The sequence below is a fragment of the Cervus elaphus genome, chromosome 1 (assembly GCF_910594005.1).
Source record: "Cervus elaphus chromosome 1, mCerEla1.1, whole genome shotgun sequence".
Taxonomy (NCBI): domain Eukaryota; kingdom Metazoa; phylum Chordata; class Mammalia; order Artiodactyla; family Cervidae; genus Cervus; species Cervus elaphus.
In genome coordinates this window covers 63,432,542-63,456,613 of record NC_057815.1, presented here as the reverse complement: position 1 = coordinate 63,456,613, position 24,072 = coordinate 63,432,542, and the positions used below count along the sequence as shown (strand labels likewise).

The 24,072-nt window shown below is 38.5% G+C and overlaps 1 protein-coding gene, 1 non-coding gene and 1 pseudogene across 2 annotated transcripts; 2 read left to right on the top strand and 1 right to left on the bottom strand.

The window, feature by feature from the left end:
* Positions 1-660: 660 nt before the first annotated feature.
* On the top strand, positions 661-1,602 carry LOC122700324 (olfactory receptor 51V1-like). The gene has a single exon (XM_043913166.1). The coding sequence runs from the start codon at positions 661-663 to the stop codon at positions 1,600-1,602; it is 942 nt and encodes a 313-aa protein (XP_043769101.1).
* A 6,939-nt stretch (positions 1,603-8,541) lies between these two features.
* LOC122702211 lies at positions 8,542-23,983 on the top strand (annotated as a pseudogene).
* Positions 15,820-15,926, bottom strand: LOC122703864. Its single transcript, XR_006343635.1, has one exon. It is a non-coding gene; the product is annotated as a U6 spliceosomal RNA (small nuclear RNA).
* Positions 23,984-24,072: the final 89 nt, after the last annotated feature.

The window sequence follows — 24,072 nt, the reverse complement described above, 5'->3', positions numbered from 1 at the left end:
ATTGAATTTTCAGTCCATTCATTTATGTTTCTCTAAGATTAAAAAAGAGTTGTGGACTCCCGGGAAAATGCAGTTATTCATCTATTCCTCACATTTCCAGAGAACTACTACTTTGTAAGTGACCACACAGAATCTCTCACTTGCATCATTCACCCGAGGGGACACTGGTGTCCCAGGAGCATAGGTTCACTGGACTCACACAATCAGTCCTTTACTTTCCTTCCTCATAAATGTGAACACTCTGACTGCCTGGGCTCAAGGACTTGGGATGGAGAGAGTGTGCAGAGGCTTCTCAGGAGCAGCAGAGCAAGATAGCGGTGTGCTCTCAATAACTGCAGTCATTATCACCTGGCCCGTGTGCCGCCAGTCTCTCAGAGAGACTGAGAGGGAATGAAGTTTATGATTTACTCTGCCTAAAATCATCAGGATCTGATCTTCTCTAACTTCTGAGACTCTTACCAAGGAGGTTCACTATGAAGTCACCTTGCACTATAACTTCTAGTACAGAGTTGACACTGCTTGGGATTCTACAATCAGCTTTCCCTGGGTGATAATCCAAGAGGCTGTGTTATATCTGACTATTCTTATAGGCAGCAGACAGTTTAAACAAAACTGTGAATAAATATTTACTTTAACTTGGAAATTATTTTACAAATATTCATGTCTGCTTCTTCTGCTTCTAATATCAACTCTTCGATATTCATTCTCACTGGGTTCCCTGGCCTAGAACAATACCATCCTTGGTTTTCAGTTCCCTTTTCTTTGATCTATGCTGTGGTTTTCGTGGGAAACTGCCTGGTGCTACATGTTGTTCATACTGAGCCGAACCTGCATGAGCCCATGTTCTACTTCCTGGCCATGCTGGCCCTTACTGACCTGTTCATGGGGTTGTCCACAGTACGCACAGTGCTGGGTACCATGTGGGGGCTCAGTCAGGAGATTGGTCTAGATGCCTGCATTTCCCAGACTTATTTTGTTCATGGACTGTCTTTCATGGAGTCTGGAGTCCTTCTTGCCATGGCTTTTGATCGCTTTATAGCAATTTGCAATCCTCTGAGATATACATCCATTCTGACTAATAGCAGGATCATTTACTTCATGGTGACCATTTTGACAAGAAGCTCTTTGTCTATTCTTCCTGTCATCATCCGTTTGAAGTTCTTCCCTTACTGCAGACCCCACATTCTCTCTCATTCCTTCTGCCTGCACCAGGATCTTCTCCGGCTGGCCTGCTCTGACATTCGCTTCAATAGCTTCTATGCCCTGGCTCTGGTGATTTGTACCTTGTTGCTGGATGCTGTCCTTGTTCTCCTCTCCTATGTTTTCATCTTGCATACAGTGCTTGCAATTGCATCTCAAAAAGAGAGGCTCAAGGCTCTGGAGACCTGTGTCTCCCACCTCTGTGCAGTCCTGGTTTTCTACATTCCCATCATTGGTCTCACTATGGTACACCGCTTTGGAAAGCATCTCTCACCTCTGGTTCATGTCCTTATGGGCAACATCTATATTCTCTTTCCTCCCATGATGAATCCAATAATCTATAGTGTAAAGACCAAACAGATTCGAAGCAGGATGAAGAAGTGGTTTTCTCTGAAAATGTAGTGCAACCCCCTTTTTTTTTAATCAGTAAGAATACTGTAATGTCAACACAATATGCTAGTTCCTATTTGTACAACCATTTACACGTTGAGTACTATTTTCTATAACTTTTTGTTCTTTTATGAGGGCTTGAATATGAAGAACTTACATGTCTTGGTAATCATAAAGATGAGAATTGAGTTTTTCTAATTCACATTCCAGGATAGGCTTCTGAAATTTGCTGTAGAATAATCGTAGCTCTTATGAACATGACAATGAATGTCTCTACATTTTATGGACATATTCTTTAAGCATGATTATCATATAAAAATTGTGTTACCCTGAATTCATCAATATTTTAATCATCTAGACCTATTTATAGCTAAAATTTTGAAAATACATCTATGGTTTAAACTTTTACATGATGTTCATGTCAAAACATATGGTACAGTGAAATTGGGTTTCCCTCATTTCTAGCGGTGATGTAAGTATCATCTGAAACTGATGCAGAACCTTCCCTTTCATCTAGTTATTTTTCCCCATTAGTGATCTTATGGAAGTCTATTGAAGGAAATTTGACATAAGAAAATCAATATTTTCTCTATTGCAAAGATTGTCTTCTTAACCTCTATGCTCTTAAAATAAGATTATTGCATGAATACTCTTCATTCTACATTTTTGCTAAATAGTTTTTTGAAAGTTAGTTCAGTTCAGTTCAGTCACTTAGTTGTGTGGGGTCACTCTTTGTGACCCCATGGACTGCAGCATGCCGGGCTTCCCTGCCCATCACCAACTCATGGAGTTTACTCAAACGCATGTCCATTGAGTCAGTGATGTCATCCAACCATCTCATCCACTGTCATCCCCTTCTCCTCCTGCCTTTAATCTTTCCCAGCATCAGGGTCTTTTCAAATGAGTCAGCTCTTCGCATCAGGTGGCCAAAGAATTGGAGTTTCAGCTTCAACATCAGTCTTTCTGATGAATATTCAGGACTGATTTCCTTTAAGATTGACTGGTTGGATCTCCTTAAAGTCCAAGGGACTCTCAAGAGTTTTCTCCAACACCACAGTTCAAAAACATTAATTCTTCATCACTCAGTTTTCTTTATGAAAGTTAGGAAGTAGTTTTATTTTTGAAATTAAAAAAACTTTTTTCTTTAAATTTTTTATTGGAAGATAACTGCTTTTCAATGTTGTGTTGGTTTGTGCTATTCAACAACATGAATCAGTTATAAGTATACATATATCCCTGTATATATAGAGAGGCTATATATAGCCTCTATCCCACCCCTCGAAGTCATTGTAGATCACTGAGCTAAGTTCCCTGTGCTGAATAGATGCTTCCGGCTGGCTATCATTAGGATTTCTTTATGGCATTGTGTTTTTAAGATATTTAAAATGTACATCATGGTGATTTGATGAATTCATTATTTTTAATGTTTATCTTATATTTTTAACTATGAATACTTGAAGGATGGAGTCAAGTCAGCTTCTTTAGAAATCATATATCCTCAATACTACCGTTAGCCATGAGTCAAAGGATACATTCAATACAAGTTTTACTTAAAAAAACAAATGAACAAATGAATTCTGAATAAATCTACTGACACAGTTACATATTTCTTTCCATGCCTTTTTGCATTTTTAGGAAGAAAATGAGCTTCATCTTTGTGGTGAATGAATCAAGTCCATCCTAGTTTATGGGACACAAAAACACTGAATCAGCATGGGCTAATCCAGAATAGTCTGCATTTTGATACATTATTGTTCAATTCATATGAGCAACGGAATACATGATTGCAATTTTTATTTACATAGGCAAATAATTGGCTAACTGCTTTTCACTGAATGTATTATTTTTTCCCTTCTAGATAAAGACTATGCTAAATAATGCTCTCATCATCTGCCAAGCAAACCCTAAATATCATCCCATTGCAGAGAGAATTTTAGTCAGTAAAATCACAGCACAGAGTCCATAAGGATTTCCAGTCCCATTATAAAGTAATATTGAACATATTGTTTGAATTATTTATTTTTTTCAAATTGAATCTTTAACATTATGAAGAAATATTCTACATGTCTCTTTCATCCTTCTGCAACCTCTAGCTGTTTCTTCTAGAAGGCAATCTCAAGAACATTGACATTTCTGATTCATTTCTATGTTTCCAGTACTTTAGAATCCAGTTACCAAGGCCTCTGAAAATACCCACTTCACCAATGGTGCTATGTTGATATTACACACAGAGATAGACTGCTACCAGGATTTAAATTTTCAAATTCAAAGTGGTGGTGGTTTAGTCTCTAAGTCGTGTCCAACTATTGTGACCCCTTGAACTGTAGCCTGCCAGGCTCCTCTGTCTGTGGGATTCTCCAGGCAAGAATACTAGAGTGTGTTGCCATTTCTTTCTCCATAGGTCATCAATATAATTTCTACAGGATTAATCTTGCCTTGTTTTGAAAACAGCAACTGTTTCTTCAACTGACCGTAAAATATCTATTAGTTTTCTATTATCACTGTAACAGATTACTGCAAATCTGCTGGGCTGAAGCATAGATTTATTACCTTACTGATTTGTAGGTTAGAAGTCTAAAATGGGTTACCAGGTCTCTATGCTGTTAGAGACTCTAAGTAGGAATCTGTTTCTTTGCCTGTTTCAGCTTTCAGAGACTGTCTGCATTCCTTAGATTGTATTCCTAATATGATTTGCTTCTGCTGACCCAGTACTTTCTCTGATTCTGACCCTCAGAAGTTTCCCCATTAATCCCACCTGGATAATGCATAAACTTCCCTGTATGTCAAAATGCTTAACTTAACATTTGAAAATGTTACATCCCTTTCAATATGTAAACTGACATATTCACAGGTTCTAGAGATTAGGACATAAACATCTTTAGTGGGTCATTATTCAGCCTATTAGAATCTCCATTTTGAAATGTCTAAATTGAAATTATTTTGATTTGGAATCCATGGGGTTTCCTTGTTTTAAGTTTAACAAAGTATTTGATAAAAGAATTTTTGTTGTGATGGTAAAATATCCATAAGACAAAACTCACAATTTTAGCTATTTTTCAATATACAGTTCAGTGTCATTAGAATAATCACATTTTTTATGTAACCACAACTCAGCTCTAGAACTTTTTCATCATCCTACACTGAAACTGTGTTCAGTTCAGTCACTTAGTCGTGTCCGACACTTTGCGACCCCTGCAGCACTCCAGGATTCACTGTCCATTACTAACTCCCGGAGCTTGCTCAAAGTCATGTCCGTAGAGTCGGTGATGCCATCCAACCATCATCCTCTGTTGTCTCTTCTCCTCCCACCTTCAATCTTTCCCAGCATTACAGTCTTTGCCAATGAGTCAGTTCTTCACATCAGTGGGCCAAAATATTGGAGTTTCTGCTAAAGCATCAGTCCTTCCAATGAATATTCAGGACTGATTTCCCTTAGGATTGACTGGTTGGATCTCCTGGCAGTCCAAGGGACACTCAAGAGTCTTCTCCAACACCACAGTTCAAAAGCATCAATACTTTGTTGCTCAGCTTTCTTTACAGTCCAAATATCACATCCATACATGACTACTGGAAAAACCATAGCTTTGACTAGACAGATCTTTGTTGGCAGGGTAATGTCTCTGCTTTATAATATGTTGCCTAGGTTTGTCATAGCTTTTCTTCCAAGGGGCAAGCAAGTGTCTTTAAATTTCATGGCTGCAGTCATCATCTACAGTGATTTTGGAGCCCAAGAAAATAAAGTCTGTCACTATTTCTATTGTATCCCCATCTATTTCCCATGAAGTGATGAGACAGGATGTCATGTTCTTAGGTTTCTGAATGCTGAGTTTTGAGCCAACTTTTCACTCTCCTCATTCACTTTCATCAAGATGTTCTTTAGTTCTTCACTTTCTGCCATAAGGGTGGTGTCATCTGCATATCTGAGATTATTGATATTTCTCCTGGCAGACTTGATTCCAGCCTGGCATTAATTTATATGATATACTCTTCATATTTAACTCTTGAGAGTCCCTTTGACTGCAAGGAGGTCCAACCAGTCCATCCTAAAAGAAATCAGTCCTGAATATTCATTGGAAGAACTGATGCTGAAGTTGAAACTCCAATACTTTGGCCACCTGATGTGAAGAACTGATTCGTTTGAAAAGACCCTGATGCTGGGAAAGACTGAAGGCAGGAGGAGAAGGGGATGACAGAGGATGAGATGGTTAAATGGCATCATCAACTCAACAGACATAAGTTTGAGTAAACCCCGGGAGTTGGTAATGGACAGGGAAGCCTGGCGTGCTACAGTCCATGGGGTCACAAAGTCAGACACGACTGAATAACTGAACTGAACTGAACTCTACATATAAGTTAAATAAGCAGGGTGACAATATACAGCCTTGGTGTACTCCTTTCCTGATTTGGAATCAGGCTGTTGTTCCATGTCTATTTCTAAATGTTGTTTCTTGACCTGCACACAGATTTCTTAGAGCCAAGTAAAGTGGTCTGGTATCCCCATCTCTTGAAGAATTTTCCACAGTTTGTTGTGATCTACACAGTCAAATGCTTTGGCACAGTCAATAAAGTAGAAATAGATGTTTTTCTGGAACTCTCTTACTGTTTTGATGATCCAATAAATGCTGGCAATGTGATCTCTGGTTCCTCTGCTTTCTCTAAATCCAGCTTGAACATCTGGAAGTTCATGGTTCACATACTGTTGAAGCCTGGCTTGGAGAATTTTGAGCATTACTTTGCTAGTATGTGAGATGAGTGCAATTGTGTGGTAGTTTGAGCATTCTTTGTCATTGCCTTTCTTTGGGATTGGAATGAAAACTGACCTTTTCCATTTCTGTGGCCATTGCTGAGTTTTCCAAATTTGCTGGCATAATGAGTGCAACATTTTCACAACATCATCTTTTAGGATAGCTCAACTGGAATTCCATCACCTCCACTAGCTTTGTTCATAACGATGCCTCCTAAGGCCCACTTAACTTCACATTCCAGGATGTCTGGCTCTGGGCGAGTGATCACACCATCGTTATTATATGGGTGGTGAAGATCTGTTTTGTATAGTTCTTCTGTGTTTCCTTGCCACCTCTTGTTAATGTCTTCTGCATCTGTTAGGTCCATACCATTTCTGTCCTTTATTGTGCCCATCTTTGCATGAGATGTTCCCTTGGTATCTCTAATTTTCTTGAATATATCGCTAGTCTTTCCTATTCTGTTGTTTCCCTCTATATCTTTGCATTGATTACCAAGGAAAGCTTTCTTATCTCTCCTTGCTATTCTTTGAAACTCTGTTTTCAGATGGGTATATCTTTCCTTTGCTCCTTTGCTTTTAGCTACTCTTCTTTTCTTAGCTATTTGTAAGGCCTCCTCAGTCAACCATTTTGCCTTTTTGCTTTTCTTTTTCTTGGGGATTATCTTGATCACTACCTCCTGTACAATGTCTTGAACCTCCATCTATAGTTCTTCAGGCATTTTGTCTATCATATCTTCCCTTGAATATATTTGTCACTTCTACTGTATAATCATAAGGGATTTGATTAGGTAGGTAAAAAAGTGGTTTTACCTACTTTCTTCAATTTAAGTCTGAATTTTGTAATAAGGAGTTATGATCTGAGCTACAATCAGCTCCAGTCTTGTTTTTGCTGACTGTATAGATCTTCTCCATCTTGACTGCAAAGAATACAGAAAATTCAGTTGAAGATGTACTGATCATGGCTCCACCCATCAGATCAAGAGCCAGTTTCCCCCATAGACAGTCTCTCCCATGAGGAAGTTTCCATAAGCCTCTTATCCTTATCCCTCAGAGGGCAGACCAAATGAAAACCACAGTCATGGAAAACTAATCAAATTGATCACATGGACCACAGCCTTGTCTAAATCAATGAGGCTATGAACCATGCCATGTAGGACCATCCAAGATGGACGGGTCATAGTGGAGAGTTCTGACAAAATGTGGTCCGCTGGAGAAGGGAATAGCAAACCACTTCAGTATCTTGCATTGGGAGCCCTATGAACAGTATGAAAAGGCAAAAAGATATGACACTGAAAGATGAACTCCCAAGGTCGGTAGGTGCCTAATATGCTACTGGAAAAGACTGGAGAAATAACTCCAGTAAGAATGAAGAGACAGAGCCAAAGCAAAAACAGCACCCAAGTTGTGGATGTGACTGGTCATGGAATTAAAGTCCGACGCTGTAAGAACAATATTGCATAGGAATTTGTAATGTTAGGTCCATGAGTCAAGGTAAATTGGAAGTGGTTAAACAGGAGATGGCAAGAGTGAACATCCATATTTTAGGAATCAGTGAATTAAAATGGGCTGGAATGGGCAAATTTAATTCAGATGACCACTATATCTACTACTGTGGACAGGAATCCCTTAGAAGAAATGGAGTAGCCTTCACAGTCAACAAAAGAGTCTGAAATGCAGTTCTTGGATGCAACCTCAAAAACGACAGAATGATCTCTGTTCGTTTCCAAGGCAAACCATTCAATATCATAGTAATCCAAGTCTATGCCCCAACCAGTAATTCTGAATAAACTGAAGTTGAACAGTTCTATGAAGACCTACGATACCTTCTAGAGCTAACACCCAAAAAAGATGTCCTTTTCATTATAGGGGACTGGAATGCAAAAGTAGGAAGTCAAGAGATACCTGGAGTAACAGGCAAATTTGGCCTTGGAGTAGAAAATAAAGGAGGGCAAAGACTAACAGAGGTTTGCCAAGAGAACATCCTGGCCATTGCAATCACCCTCTTCCAACAACACAAGTGATGACTTCACACATGGATATCATTAACTACATTGCTTGCGGACAAAACTGATTTAAGAACAATGAAAACTATCACAGATGAATAGGAGCACAACATAGTTTAAAGGGGGAGTACAATTTGTTGCCCAAAATTAATATTCAGAGCTTTTTGTGGTCTTGTGTGTCAGACATGCTCAGAGTGCGAGAACATGTACGTGTCCCAACTGGGGTCAAACAAGGTAATATTCTTCCTTTAAGGTTCCCCTCAAATACTATAAATAAATGTCCTCTTCATGATGTATTTTGTGCCATGATTTAAACATTCTTATACTTTTGGTGATAATTTGCTGTTTAAAATCCCTCCAAACATAGTGCTGTCTAGTGTTCCTAGGAGCAAGAAGACTGGGATGTACATTACAGACACAATGTATGTGGTACACAAGCTTCTTTCAGGTGTAATTCATAGAGCTATTGTGAGTTCAGTGTCAGTGATTCCATGATATGGTATATCCAGAAAAAAAGAAAATTCCTGAATCCTTATGTGAGGACCCTCTAGAAGGTGCTAGAATAACATCTATAGTATGTGATGAAGCTTGAAGAAATGGAATAGCAACTAAACTTGTGGATTCATGAGATGACAACTGACAAGAACTACATAGTGGACATCATTGTTGTGTGGTTGAAAGCCAAAGAAATTAATGCAAATCTCAGCTTCTAGTGATTTGTATGAAAAAGAGCCAAAACTTCTTCAGAAAATGGATAATTCCAGGGCCAGGTTAGTGAAAGTACATTGAATACACTGTTGTACCAAAAAGCAAAGAAATTATCAAAGAATACCAAGCAGATGTCAAAAATATGACAAAACCAGATTATAGTGCTCCCACAGGCCTTATCTGGAACAAACTGAATGTTAAAGGGATGATAGTGGCTACTTATTACCTATTCAAAAAAATATGGAGCAATAATAATGTAACATATCTCTATAGTTTCAAAGTTTCTCCCACAAAATACTTATTAAATACCAAAGGAAAATATATAACTTAACTGGGACAAATTCTGGCAGGCCCCATCTTACTTAAATTATCAGTGACAGTGATCAGTAATAAGGCAAATACATACCAGGAATAACCTGAACAGATACATGAGAGGGAAAGAGCCTTACTTCCGTGGCATTCCCAGATAATCTGGGACTCATCAAACAAACCCCACTTAGGGACATTCTATAAAATAATTGGACTGTGATGGTCAAGTTTGTGTCATACAAAAAAAGAGAAAAGTGAAAGTGAATGTCATGTCCAATTCTTTGGGACTTCATGGACTATACAGAGCCTTTCCTCTAATCTAATTATTTCCCCACCAGTGACTTAATGAACAACTATTAAAGGATTTTGGGATAAAAAATTTATAGCCGCTATGTTGCAAAGATTGTCTTCTTAATTTCCTTCTATGCTATTAAAATACAATGTTATTGCATAAACACTCATTATATAACACTCATAAACATTTTCACTAAATACTTTATTATTAGGATTTCTCTATGGCATTTTTGATGCTTTTGAACTGTGGTATTGGAGAAGACTCTTGAGAGTCCCTTGGACTGCAAGGAAATCCAACCAGTCCATCCTAAAGGAGATCAGTCCTGGGTGTTCATTGGAAGGACTGATGTTGAAGCTGAAACTCCAGCACTGGGGCCACCTGATACAAAGAGCTGACTCATTTGAAAAGGCCTGATGCTGTGAAAGATTGAGGGTGGGAGGAGAAGGGGATGACACAGGATGAGATGTTTGGATGGCATCACTGACTCAATGGACATGAGTTTGGGTAAACTCCGGGCATTGGTGATGGACAGGGAGGCCTGGTGTGCTATGGTTCACGGGGTTGCAAAGAGTCGGACACGACTGAGTGACTGAACTGAATTGAACTGATGACATTTTTATTCCTCATAAAATCTTCAGGAAAAGAGTTTAGGCCCTGTCGCAAAAGCACAATAGAGAAATGATGGTGGCCTCAAAGTAATGGTTTGAGAATGGGGATATGATAACAGATATGATTATTATTTAGGATATGTAAGTAAAACTTAATAACTGACTGTATATTGGTGAACAGGGAGTAGTTTCATAAAAGTGCACCAAATGATAAATCTATTTTTATCAGTTTGAGAAACCATGAAACTATTTCCCAAAGCTGCTGCAATATTTACGTTTCCAACAATATTTGATGGTTGACATTTCTCCAGAATCACATCACCACTCATTCTCTGTCTGTTAAGTTTAGCTATTCTAGTAGATGTAAGTTATTTTGTAGTTTGGATTTGCATCTCCTTAGTGACTAATATCTGGTTTGGAGCTGGTTTGTCAGTTGTTCCCTGGCAAGGAAACTAATTTGCAACCCCGCACAGTGGTGAAAACCACCTTCAGTCTGCCTGACCAAGAAACCTCACCAGAGCTCATAGGAAGCTGCATAGGCTATCCAAAAGCCCTATTACAGTGGCACTTGTTCAGAGAGCACAGCCCCATCTGCAGAGCAAAACTGGTAGCCTTTGTCTGATCAGGGAATTCAGGGCACAGTCTTTTTTTTTTTCTTCATTTATTTTTATTAGTTGGAGGCTAATTACTTTACAATATTGTAGTGGTTTTTGTCATACACTGACATGAATCAGCCATGGGTTTACATGTATTCCCCATCCCGATACCCCCTCCCACCTCCTGCTGCATCCCATCCCTCTGGGTCTTCCCAGTGCACCTGGCCCGAGCACTTGTCTCATGCATCCCACCTGGGCTGGTGATCTGTTTCACTATAGATAATATACATGTTTCAATGCTGTTCTCTTGAAACATCCCACCCTCACCTTCTCCCACAGAGTCCAAAAGTCTGTTCTGTACATTTGTGTCTCTTTTTCTGTTTTGCATATAGGGTTATCATTACCATCTTTCTAAATTCCATATATATGTGTTAGTATACTATAATGGTCTTTATCTTTCTGGCTTACTTCACTCTGTATAATGGGCTCCAGTTTCATCCATCTCATTAGAACTGATTGAAATGAATTCTTTTTAATGGCTGAGTAATATCCCATGGTGTATATGTACCACAGCTTCCTTATACATTCGTCTGCTGATGGGCATCTAGGTTGCTTCCATGTCCTGGCTATTATAAACAGTGCTGTGATGAACATTGGGGTGCACGTGTCTCTTTCAGATCTGGTTTCCTCGGTGTGTATGCCCAGAAGTGGGATTGCTGGGTCATATGGCAGTTCTATTTCCAGTTTTTTAAGAAATCTCCACACCGTTCTCCGTAGTGGCTGTACTAGTTTGCATTCCCACCAACAGTGTAAGAGGGTTCCCTTTTCTCCACACCCTCTCCAGCATTTATTGCTTGTAGACTTTTGGATAGCAGCCATCCTGACTGGCGTGTAATGGTGCCTCATTGTGGTTTTGATTTGCATTTCTCTGATAATGAGTGATGTTGAGCATCTTTTCATGTGTTTGTTAGCCATCTAACATGTCTTCTTTGGAGAAATGTCTGTTGAGTTCTTTGGCCCATTTTTTGATTGGGTCATTTATTTTTCTGGAATTGAGCTGCAGGAGTTGCTTGTATATTTTTGAGATTAATCCTTTGTCTGTTGCTTCATTTGCTATTATTTTCTCCCAATCTGAGGGCTGTCTTTTCACCTTGCTTATAGTTTCCTTTGTTGTGCAAAAGCTTTTAAGTTTCATTAGGTCCCATTTGTTTGATTCTGCCCCAAACCATGAGCTACACAGACCCTCTGCCCCAATCCTGCTGCCCCACCAAGGCAGAGAAGCTAAGTCATAATTCTACCTATTGATAAATATAGTTCACAGTCCTGATTGTCTAGTAAGCCACATCTCCCTCCTTTAGCTCCTGACCATGGCTTATCCATCATCCTTTCATTTGTAAGTTTTGCCCTTCAACCCAGTTTGCAATTAACTTTTGTTCAGAAAGCCCTTTCTATGCAGACACATGAAAGTTATCATGTGGCGTTTCAACACATAGTATCTAAGGACCAGGATTCAAATCAACATTCTAAAATGTCCAAACAAGTAACCTGGATCACTTTATTTTCTCTCTGTAATGCTTTCCACATTTGTGTGCTGGAGATAATAAATAACTAAATGAAATGATATAGCCCTGAATTTTTTAGCACAGAAATATCACTCAGTAAGCACCAGCTTTTATAGATTGGGAGCTTGTTAGAATTCCCATTAGAAGAGGATGAAATTGAAGTGTAGGTTGAAACAGACCTTGAAAAAAAAAAAAAAAAGAAACAGACCTTGAATTTTGGTATTCAAACTTTTTAGTTATTTCTAAGGTGTGTTTCTTCTTCCAAAATTATTAAGAATTTTACTGAAATTTCAGGTGAATAGATATATACTGTGCAATGTGTTTTGGAAGAAAATGTGGCTTTCCAGTAAGAAACAATATATTAAATAAATTTATTCAATAGCCTTTTGTCTCATTTAAGATAAAGTCTAAACTCATTTGTGAAGGTTTTGAGAGTCAGTTGCTAGGCAGTTTGATAAGAAGCGCAGGGTCCCTGAGGAGGAGAAAGGGGTCTGGGGCTCTTGAAGAGGAGATAGCGGTCTGGACTTCTCAAGGAGGAGGAAAGGACAAAGGTTTTTTTTTTTTTTTTTTTGTCTTTTCCCTTCTACATTCCTCAGTCTTAGTCAAATAAAACATTTTTTTCTTTAAGCCTGGAGCTGATGATTGCACAACAAAGCAACTCACTTTGAACTCTGTACTAAGGATTATATAGAAACAATGTATCCTGCTTGAGGACAGTTTCTCCTTCCTGAAAACCTTCTGAATAATCCTGTTATCTTAAAATGTATATTATGGAAGTGGGTCTGGTAAGATCTTTCTAGTGTTACTTCTAACCCTGTCACCTTAAAATGTAACTTGTGGGAGCCTGTCTAGTAAAATCTTTACAACCTTGAGACATTCTTTTGATTTATTGTAATAATCAATTTAAAAAGTATATAACTCCTTTGCTAGGACTAGCAAGGGGGCACTCTCCATCTCCCTTCTGATGTCTATGTCAGAAGCTTTCTCTGTCCCTTTTCATACTTTAATAAAACTCTGCTACACAAAATCTCTTGAGTGATCAAGCCTGGTTTCTGGTCCTAAAGTTAAATCTTCTTCTTTGGAGATCACGATTCCAACATCGTTCACTGTAAGCTACCTTCCTGGGGGCTCGTCTGGGATCTTCAGGACAAGGTAAGAACACTCAGAGCTCTAGCCTCTCTGCTTTCTCAGTATGCATGCTTTCTGCTTTACTTTACTAATTTTCCAGTGTGCCTGTGTGAATGAATGACATGTCCTGCGTGAAGCAAGTAATGAGCCCTATTCTGTGGTTTCATGGTGCCTCATAATGATTGAAGGCAACCCCAGAAAGGGGAGCCTTGTTGGAGGTTTATACCAACTTGCCAATGCCAAGAGACACCCAACATCCCTGTAAGGGGAGTGGCCAGAAATGGACAAAGCATGTGGACCAAACTTTCCTTTATCAGTCATCTTTTCCTGGTCTCTTTAACCATTTTGTAATTGAGTGGGGAATTGGAACTACTAACCTAATCTGTAGGATCATAGACCTTCAGGGGACTTGTGATCCATGCTGTTACTATGTACTTTTACTTAGACCCCATGTATGGAAGTGTCTAGCCTTGCTAGGAGCCAAAAGTTACGTGAGCATGTTTGGGAGTGAGGCAGAACTCTAGCTCTAGGAACGTCTCTCAGGCTAAACATCTTTTGGTTGCCTACCTCAGGGGCCAGCAACCTGAAAGTGAGTCTTTGTCATAGCTGTGCCTCCAATCTACATGGATAAAAGCACTGCTGATGACCATGAGGTTTTTGAGGACACAGATAGGGAATTGGAGGATTTGGCCAGATTGAAAGTGCAATGGGCTTCTTCTGCTGGTAGCGCTAGCTCTTAGTGGACCAGAGGAGGCTCTCTGGTGGCTTTTGTCTAAACTCCTTAGGTATTCCTTTTGTGGAATCTGTAGAAATAAACTAGAAGGCCTGGCCCTAATAGCTCAGGGGAAAAAAAGCACTTTTTCCTCACTGGCCGACCCTCTACCACCTCTTTTGCTATCATATACACTAGCGTCGTGGCACTCAGGAGGGACATCTTGGTTGCTGTTCGTCTCTTTATGACTCATTGCTTCTACTCCAGTCAGGACTACACTCAGGCATGTGCATAGACACACATAAGATGGATGCTCCCCCTAGTAGTCCTAGCTTGGGAAACATTCCAGGAAACTACTGCTACACCCTGGGTGGCATCAGAGGAAAAGGACAAATGAGATCAAAGGCCTTGGTGGTAAGGAAATAATCAATTTGGGATGACATCAGGTCTACCCCTGGTGCATCTCCACCCCTCCTCAGTGGTAGAACTGGGAGGGATGAGCAAGGCACCTGTGTCAGTAAGGGACAGACTAAGTCTGACCTGGGAAGGAAAGTTGTGGTGGAAAATCTGTCTACACCCCCAACTAGAGCAGGGAGGGACACCTCTGGTGGAAAGAAGCCATGGCTGTGGATGGCACTTTTTTCTCTTACAGATGGACATGGTGGCAGTTCCAAAACCACTCCTTTACAATGTATTTTTTTTTTAAAAATCTGGGACAAGTTTGATCCCCAGAATTTAAGAAAGACACTCCTGATCTTCTTCTGTGATACTGAATGGCTGCAGTGTCCTTTGGAAGATGGGGAATGCTGGCTGGTTGAAGGATCTCTCAATTATAGTACTGTTTTACAATTAGATCAGTTCTGTAGAAAACAAGAGAAATGGATAGAAGTGTCACATGTGTTGTTCTTTATCTGTCTGCGAGACATACCAGACTTATGTCCTTAGGGTGCAGATTTGGGTGATTTCCCAGTGAAAAATGCATTTACCATGGAAGCAAAAGCTATAAATGCAGGTACATAGTTTATATTTAGAGACATAGCACAACAGCAAGTGGGAGAGCACACAGAAAAATGGTTTGTTTAATTAAGATAGAAGCAAGGCAGAGATGCACACCCAGAAAGAAAAGGTTTGTGTAGCCTCCCTAATGATGATGAACTCAGTAAAGAGGTGGTTAAATCAACTACATAGGGCAGTTCTTCCAAGTCTTTTTCTTCTCTTTGGCCAAATGTCTTGTTTCATTTTTCACACCTGACCTACCCTGGGACCTTCCTCTGGTTACTCACACAACCCTCAGTTAATATGGATCCCACTGAAAAGGTTTATGGGAGGGTGCGGCAAGAGTTATTATGGCCTAGCATCTCGACTTTTCCATCCCATGAAGGTTTTTCACATGCACGGTGTCTCCTTTTCTCCAAGGATGGGGAATGTGTGATCTCTTAATCTTTTAACAGGTTTTAGTCCCAGCCTGCCCTGCCATAACAATACCCAATGTCCAGTTACTTGCCCTATTTTTTTTTTTTTGCTTCCAACTGTGTTAGTCTCTCTTTATTCTTTTGTAAACTTCAAAAATATGGAACGCTTCACGAATTTGCGTGTCATCCTTGCGCAGGGGCCATGCTAATCTTCTCTGTATCGTTCCAATTTTAGTATATGTGCTGCCGAAGCGAGCACTACTTGCCCTATTTTTTGTCATGGTCCATGCACGGGTTGAAAAAGAATTTCCAGACACGAGACAGAATGAGAGGAAGATAAAATTTATTAGGCTGAGAGATGCTGTTAGAACAGCAGGCTGGCTCAAGGGAGAGCAGACATTGAACAGGGCTCCTTGGTCCATTTTTATATCCAGTGTACAAGAAGCAGGATAAGGTTCTTACAGTTCATTTGCTGATTAAATGAGGCACGTATATTGGGTCGGGGGAAGAGTAGGGCAAATGCCTTCTCCTTATACGGAGGGGAAACAGGTTATACTGCTCAGGAGGACCTGAAATTTGTTAATGGTTACAACATGGGGGAGGGAAGGATGATAAGAGTCTGTTTTTTCTGTTTCTGCATTCCAAGACCCTCTTTGGTGTTTTTTGTTTGTTTGTTCATTTGTTTTTTCCTGTTCTTTTGTCCGTGGGACACCACATTCTTGTCACCAGTTTTTATATTGAAGTGTTGCTGTTCAGTCACTAAGTTGTGTCCAGCTCTTTGCAACCCCATGGACTGCAGCACACTAGGCTTTCCTGCCTTTCTCTGTCTCCTGGAGTCTGCTCAAACTCATATTTATTGAGTCGGTGATGCCATCCAACCATCTCATCCTCTGTTTCCCCCTTCTTCTCCTGCCCTCAATCTTTCCCAGCATCAGGGTCTTTTCCAGCGAGTCACCTCTTTGAATCAGGTGGCCAAAGTACTGGAGCTTCAGCTTCAGCCTCAGTCCTTCCAATAAATATTGTTGATTTCCATTCAGATTGACTGGTTTGATCTCCTTGCTGCCCAAGGAGGTGTCACTCTCAAAATATAAACAGAAGTCCAGTCATAAATGTGTAGTCCTGGAGTCCATTTGTCTCTTGCTTCAGGAAATGTAAACGTGGAGCTGGTGATGAATGAATGGCCTGGAGCTCATCTACTCACCCCAAGAGCTGTGAATAGGTGGTCAGTTGTAAATACCTAGCCTGGGGCCCATCTGTCTCTTGCATCAGTGTGACACTTGTGAGTTAAGTGTTTTTGTGTGTGTGTGTGTGTGAGTTAAGTTTTATTTGAAGCAAAATGAGGGTTGCAGCCCAGGAGATAGAGTTCAGATAGCTCTGAGAAACTGCTTGAGGAGACAAGGGGAGGAACTAGGGTATATAGGAGTTTTGCAACAAAAGGCAGTTTTGCAATTTTAGTATCTATTCAAACGCAGAATAAACATCCTATGGTTTATGGGGGGGGATTTCTTGACCCCTTATTTATTGTGTTAAGGGCAGTCTATGAAAGTCAAAAGATTTGAGAAGTCAAAAGATTATTGTTAATTAAAGAAAATCAGATACCCCAAGATAAGGAAGTTAGCATTTTTCTATGTATGGAAAGATGCGAGAGTTTGAGCTCACTGAAATCATTCCGTTTAGATGTGCCTCAGCTATCAGGGGCAAATATCCTATGTTTTCACATCCTGAATTTTCTCAGGGCTCACTTTAGTATGGAGGAAATGGCAGCCCACTCCAGCATTCTCGCCTGGATAATCCCACAGACAGAAGAGTTGGTGGGCTACAGTCCACAGGGTCACAAAGAGTCAGACTTGATTGAGCCACCGAGTGTATCACCTTAGGGTGTGGTTGCTGTCTGATCCCTGCTAGATGGCAGGTATTGTTTTCAGCCCTGAATTTCCTCAGGGCTCACTAACTTGTTGGAGGACTGTTAATTGTTGATGACTGTGATGTCCTTTATTTACTGATAAGGCAGGAAATATTCCATTTCTCTTAGAGGTAGTTGACAAGTGCCAATTTGTAGTTGGTAGGAGGTGTTAGTTAAAAGATACTCTTACTACCAGAGATTGGGATTTCAGGACTCAGAAGCCTTTATGAACAAACTTTGTAACTTTTTTACTAATTTACTGGTCAAGCTCAAACTTACTTCTTACTTATGAAGCACTCAAACCTAAGCTTCTCTGTCCTTTCAATTCCTCTCAAATTTGTTGTTTGTTAGCCTAAAATGTGTAAAAGCTTTGATGACTCCTTAGGTCCTGTTTTTATGAGACTACTGTGTGCATGAATTCAGTGTTTATTTTCCAGTTAATCTATGTCTATTTTATTGTACTCCAGCCACAAGAACTCTGCTGGTAAAGGGAATGATTTCCGCCTGCCTGACAGAATTATATTTATCTAGTATTTTGCTAGAAATGGCCCTAAGGGCACAGACTAGATCAATGCCCACCATACCCCCACCACTTATTATCCATAAAGTTAGGAAATAATTTAATTAGCTATTTCTAAAAAGAAAAGATCATGATAACTGCAGAGTTCCCAGTTCACAGTTTGATTGATTTTGTAACAACGTTATTATTACTAATACCACATTCCTGAGAACTTAAAAAGTTCCCTCCCAGATTAACAACCCTTTTCCTATGTAAACAGCAAAGGCTATGTTAGCCAGTCATTGATGCCACTATAAATAATATAGTTTTAATTACACGTCTTGGGGAAATTATAGGAATTATGAATCAGTGTATTTTATTTTGTGTAAAATAGCACCTAAGTATAACCACAATACAAAATGCTTCTATGAGTCAGTTTATGTGAAAGACAGGACTCTTGCTTGGCAATTGCCTAGCTTCTGTTGGATAAAACTGACAACCAACAGAAGTGATTTTTAGACAAAAGGGATAAATATTTGGAAAAAAAATCCATGGGGTCCAAATATATATCCCAAGAGGTTTTAGATTAGCTCATATTGGAAAGACTAATTATTTTCATCACACTTTGTTTCATGAAGTTAAATTATGAGTCCTTGCATGTGCTGCAAATGATTTCCTGGGATGGGAACTGACTGCTTCTCAGTATTGATACATTCAATTTTAGTATCTATTCAAACGCAGAATAAACATCCTATGGTTTATGGGGGGGGGGATTTCTTGACCCCTTATTTATTGTGTTAAGGGCAGTCTATGACTAAGACTGACTTTGCTAAAATTTATGGCGGAATTAGAATCACTAAGATTAAGGGAGGAAGACCCTGGAGCCTTTCAATGCTTTTTATATAATTATGATGTAATGATGATACCAAAGGGGAATTTGGTACATTTTGTGGTCTGTAGAGATGATTTTGTCACTTGTAATCCTCAGAGACTCGCATTACCGCCCTTGTCAAGTGCTAATACTATTTTTGTTTTATACTTGCCTCTGGGAATGGATTTAATCTGCATAGAATGTAACAGAAGTATAAGTGGGTACAGATACATAAGAAGATTGGGGAGTTATACATGTGAGCATATACTCTTATAAGTACCTGTGAGAACTAGTGAGGAATATTTAGAGAAAATATAAAGAGAGCCTGTGTAAGGTATTAAAACTATAATTTTATAAAAAGGTTAAGCTCCAACTAAGTGTTCTTAGTAGACATTCTTAAAAGGAATTTATTATTTCATTTAGGATTTGATTTAGGACATGAAGGGTATTGAAAAATCAAACAGAGTTCCTCTTGGTCTGGTAGGTATTTCTTTTCTTTTCTTTACTAAACTACAGAAAAGTTCTTGAAATCTTCAACTAAAACAGATATCTATTGTTGTTCAACATAGGAAGCTAAAGCTGTAATGAAAACAAATGAAGCTTATACATCAAGATAAAAAGATCCTAACATTTTTCCTAGATTGACTCTCCATTTTTCCTAACCCTGCCTTCCATTTTCCCCTGCAGATATATAGCTGGCAGCAGGGTAAGTGGATTTGCATCTACATTGAAATTTGTATATATTTTGATGTTAATTAATCCATGGAAAGTTAAGCTATAACTGATTCATTAATTTTCAATGAGTTTTATTCATTAAACAGTCTATCTATTTCATTGGCAACACAAAGGACAAATATGGATATCTACTTAAGGAAATCAAGAGTTGTTTCATAGAGGAGGTGATGCTTGAGCTAAGAGTTAAATAATAAACAGTATTTGTTAGGTGGTAAAGTCATTGGAATGGAAGAAAATCTAAAAGAAACAAGATACAAGCATAGGAAAGTATAAAATACATGTTGTAGCATTTAAAAATGTTTTATAGAATTCCAAAATGCATTTCTTCACTACTAGTAAAGTTTGTAAGGAAGATTGAAGTGAAAGACAACAATAATATTAATAACATATAGTTATGTAGTGCTTCCTATATGCCAAGAATCATCTTAAGCATAATTTTTTAAAATAATGCTTTTAAGTGCTATTTTTCAAATAACCCTCTTATTACTCATATGAGGAAAGATGATTATTATCCCTATTGATTAGTTGTAGCAAATAAGGCCTAGAAAAGTTTTAATAACTTGGAAGACCCACATTGTTAGTAAGTGCTGGAGCTTAGACTTAATTTCCAAATCCATGTTCTTAACTACTCTACTAAGAATTTTTCCATGTAGATAAAGCATATACCCCTGGTAGTTTCATGTGATCTTCATGCTGGGAAGTATAAAGCACTACAGCTATTAATATATAGGTTTTTTTTTTATTATTATTTCATGAAAACAAAGACAAAATAATCTTTAGATTGTATACTAAAGCGTGAATTTGGAGGTAGAAAGATCTAAGTTACAGAGAGCTGTTAGTATAAATTTCAGCAATATAGTGCAAAAGAGACTGAAAAGGGAAATCCTGGTGATGAGAGAAGGGAATGGAGAGGAGTTCAGAGGTTGAATCTACATGAGTTAGCCATTAAATGGAAGAGAGACTTTTAAGAAATAGAAAATCATTTTTTTTTCCCTAGAGAAACTTGATATTTTGCTGCCATTTATGAAAAATAGACATCAAGTTTCTCTCATAGAAGTCCTAAACTCACTGGTATATATTGATCATGTTGTTCATAATGCTGAATTGAAAAAGACTAACAGAAAAGTATGGCTTCCCCAGTGGTCAGCAGTAAAGAATCCACATGCAGTGCAGGAAACCAGGGTTAGATCACTGGGCAAGGAAAATCCCCTGGAGAAGGACATAGCAACCCATTCAGTATTCTTGCCTGGAGAATTCCTTTGACAGAGAAGGCTGGGCTACAGTCCATGCAAAGACTTGGACATGACTGAAGTGACTGAGCATGCATTCATGCAACAGAAAAAGATAAAGCCAGATTAGTCATTTACTACATTTTCCTGAATCAGATGGACTTATCCAGCCCCACCATTCCACAGTGAGGTCACCCACCATTGCTAATCAAAAGTAGAATCCACCCTTAAGGATGGTAATTGTTTCTCAGACTTTGCCTACTTGTTCCCCAGTTAGAAAATATACTATGTGTTTTTATACTTTTACCTCTTTTAGTTTTGAAAATCTAGATGGAAGATAATTTTGAAACCAGGAATTTCATGCATCAAACTAAAGTCACTGCGTGGTGAAAAGAAGAAGATTCTGAGATAATTTGTTGGATCGGACATCAACACAGATTCTGAAGTGGAAAAAGATGTTAAAAATCATTGAAAAGTATAAAAGCTATATGCTATCTATATTAATGCTCCAGGATTTTATATTTAAGAGAAAGATAAATTTCCAAAAGATTAAAATAGTGTTTTTAAAATGGACATTACTGGCAAATATATATAATGAAACATGTACAAATACTTCTGTGGCAAAAAGAATGAACTTGAAAAACAGGAAACTGAGCTATGCAATAATATCCAAGGGTAGCTTATAAAGGAAAAGGTGGTTAAAGGAGACATAAAATAAGGAGAGAGATGCATTAGGTATTTGGCCAGTCATCACATTTTTATTAAAAAAATAATTCAAAATGATTTTAATTTAATTACATAATTTCAGCACATTCATGTATTTCCTGTCCAAGAAACCCTTGCTTTTTATAATTTCTTCAAGATTGGGTTAGGTCAGAATATTGAAAACATTTACCCTCATCTTATTGAAGTGTAAAAATATAGAGAAAAAATTAGATTTTATGTTATAAATACCAATATGAAATATATGAGAACCAGTTATTTTTAATCAAGAAATTATATCTTAAGTTGAATCCCAGTGAATAAGTATAATTATTTATTCAGTATGAAATATATTTAAAGTATCTTTTTCTTTGTGTTAATAACTTTTCATGTATTTGACTAAAATAATAGTGATTAAGATAAATTTTTCCTGTACACATTTTCAAATAAAGATATTACTTATTAAGCAGAATTTAATAATAGAAAAATTCTTATGGTGTAAAATACATACTTTTTCCTTTGGGGATATTATTATATCAAGTAAAATTTTCCTGTATCAAAATTGGCAGTTCTAAATGTTCATAAGACATTTGATTCATGTATTATTTCTATTTTTCTAGCCCTAAGAGATGTGATTATACTCAAGTTTCTGGAAAAAAAAAAAATCCCTAGCATTACCTCTGGAATAGAGATAAGATTTAAATACTTTGTCACGTCATTTCTGTATGCTTGATATGTACATTTTTAACATGACACATAATATGACACTGCCCAGTAGATCATTGTCTCCTTGACATTAGGGACCTTACTTTATCAGTTCTTATCTAAACCAGTGCTTATTAGAGCACTTGGAGTAGTTAGTATGCATTTCTTTTTTGCTTGACCTCCTGGTTAAATGGTTTCTGAGTAAGGATACAAGAAAAATACTTGGAATCATCTTTTTAATATTTATTTATTTGACTCTACCACATGCAGAATCTTTTAGTTGCAGTATGTGGGAGGTGGGGGCGGGGGAGGAGACGGGGACAGAGAAGATCACAAAAATCATCACTGAAAAGTGAAAGTGAAAGTCACTCAGTCCTGTCCAACTCTTTGAGACCCAATGGGCTTTGTAGCCCATGGAATTCTCCAGGCCAGAGTACTGGAGTGGGTAGCCATTCCCTTCCCAAGGGAATCTTCCCAATCCAGGGATCAAACCCAAGTCACTGAAATCTGAGACAAATCATTCAGGGAGCATGTATCTGCCTTCCCAGACCCACTTAATTGCTCCATGGAAAAATGTGTATGTCTGTCAAAATGCCATTTGAAACCACACTTAACCACTGATGTTATGAATCTAGGTGAGAACAGGAAACAGAGAAACAGTGAACACAAACCACCACCTTGAATCAGAAGACCTAAACCTGGCAGTTCTAGGCCAACAAGTTCCAGTTCAATGGCACACTCTTCACACCCTTGGTGCTGACACTAATTGGGATCCCTGGCCTGGAGTCTGTGCAGTTCTGGATCAGCATTCCCTTTTGTGACATGTACATCACTGCTCTATTTGGGAATTTCCTAATCCTGGTCATTATCAAACCTGAGCCCAGCCTCTATGAACCCATGCGCATCTTTTCCTGGTAATGCTTGGAGTGACAGACATTACTCTCAGTACCTGCATCCTACCAAAAATGTTAGGAGTATTCTGGTTCCACTCACCTGAAATACTTTTTGATGCCTGTCTCTTTCAGATGTGGCTTATCCACACAGTTCAGTGTATTGAGTTGGTATTCTGCTGGCCATAGCCTTGAACTGCTATGTAGCAATCTGTGATCCTTTGAGACAGGCAAACATTTTTATCCACAAATTTCTCACTCAGATTGAGGTTGGAGTGACACTCAGAGGAGGGATACTCATAGCTCCGTGTCTCATCCTCATCAAATATCGGCTGAAACACTATTGGACAACTGTGGTCTCCCATTCATACTGTGAGCACATGGCCATTGTGAAGCTGGCAGCAGAAGATATTCGAATTAACAAAATCTTTGGTCTGTGTGTGGCTTTCAGTATATGGTTTTGATGTGATCTTCATCATACTCTCTTACATTCGAATATTTGTAACTGTCTTCAATCTGCCTCAAAAGGAAGCTAGACTCAAAGCTTTTAACACTTGCATTGCCCACATCTGGGGACAACATTCCTTGAATTTAATCCCCTAGATTTCTTCTCTTTCTTTACACACAGTTTTGGATTCCATATTCCATCTTACATTCATATTCATCTATCAACACTTTACCTACTTGTCCCACCATTTCTCAACCCTATTGTTTATGGTGTGAAGACCAAACAGGTTCGAGATGGAGTGTCCATGATTTTCCACTCTAAGAATGCATCTTGAGCTCTCATTTATATCAAATAACATTAATTCAACCTGACAAACAGAAGTCTTTGGTGAGATTATGTGCTTTCTTATGTCATTATTTTTTT

What these genes read in the sequence shown, in the direction of transcription:
- LOC122700324 (XM_043913166.1), top strand. Translation starts at nt 661, where the DNA reads ATGTCTGCTTCTTCTGCTTCTAATATCAACTCTTCGATATTCATTCTC.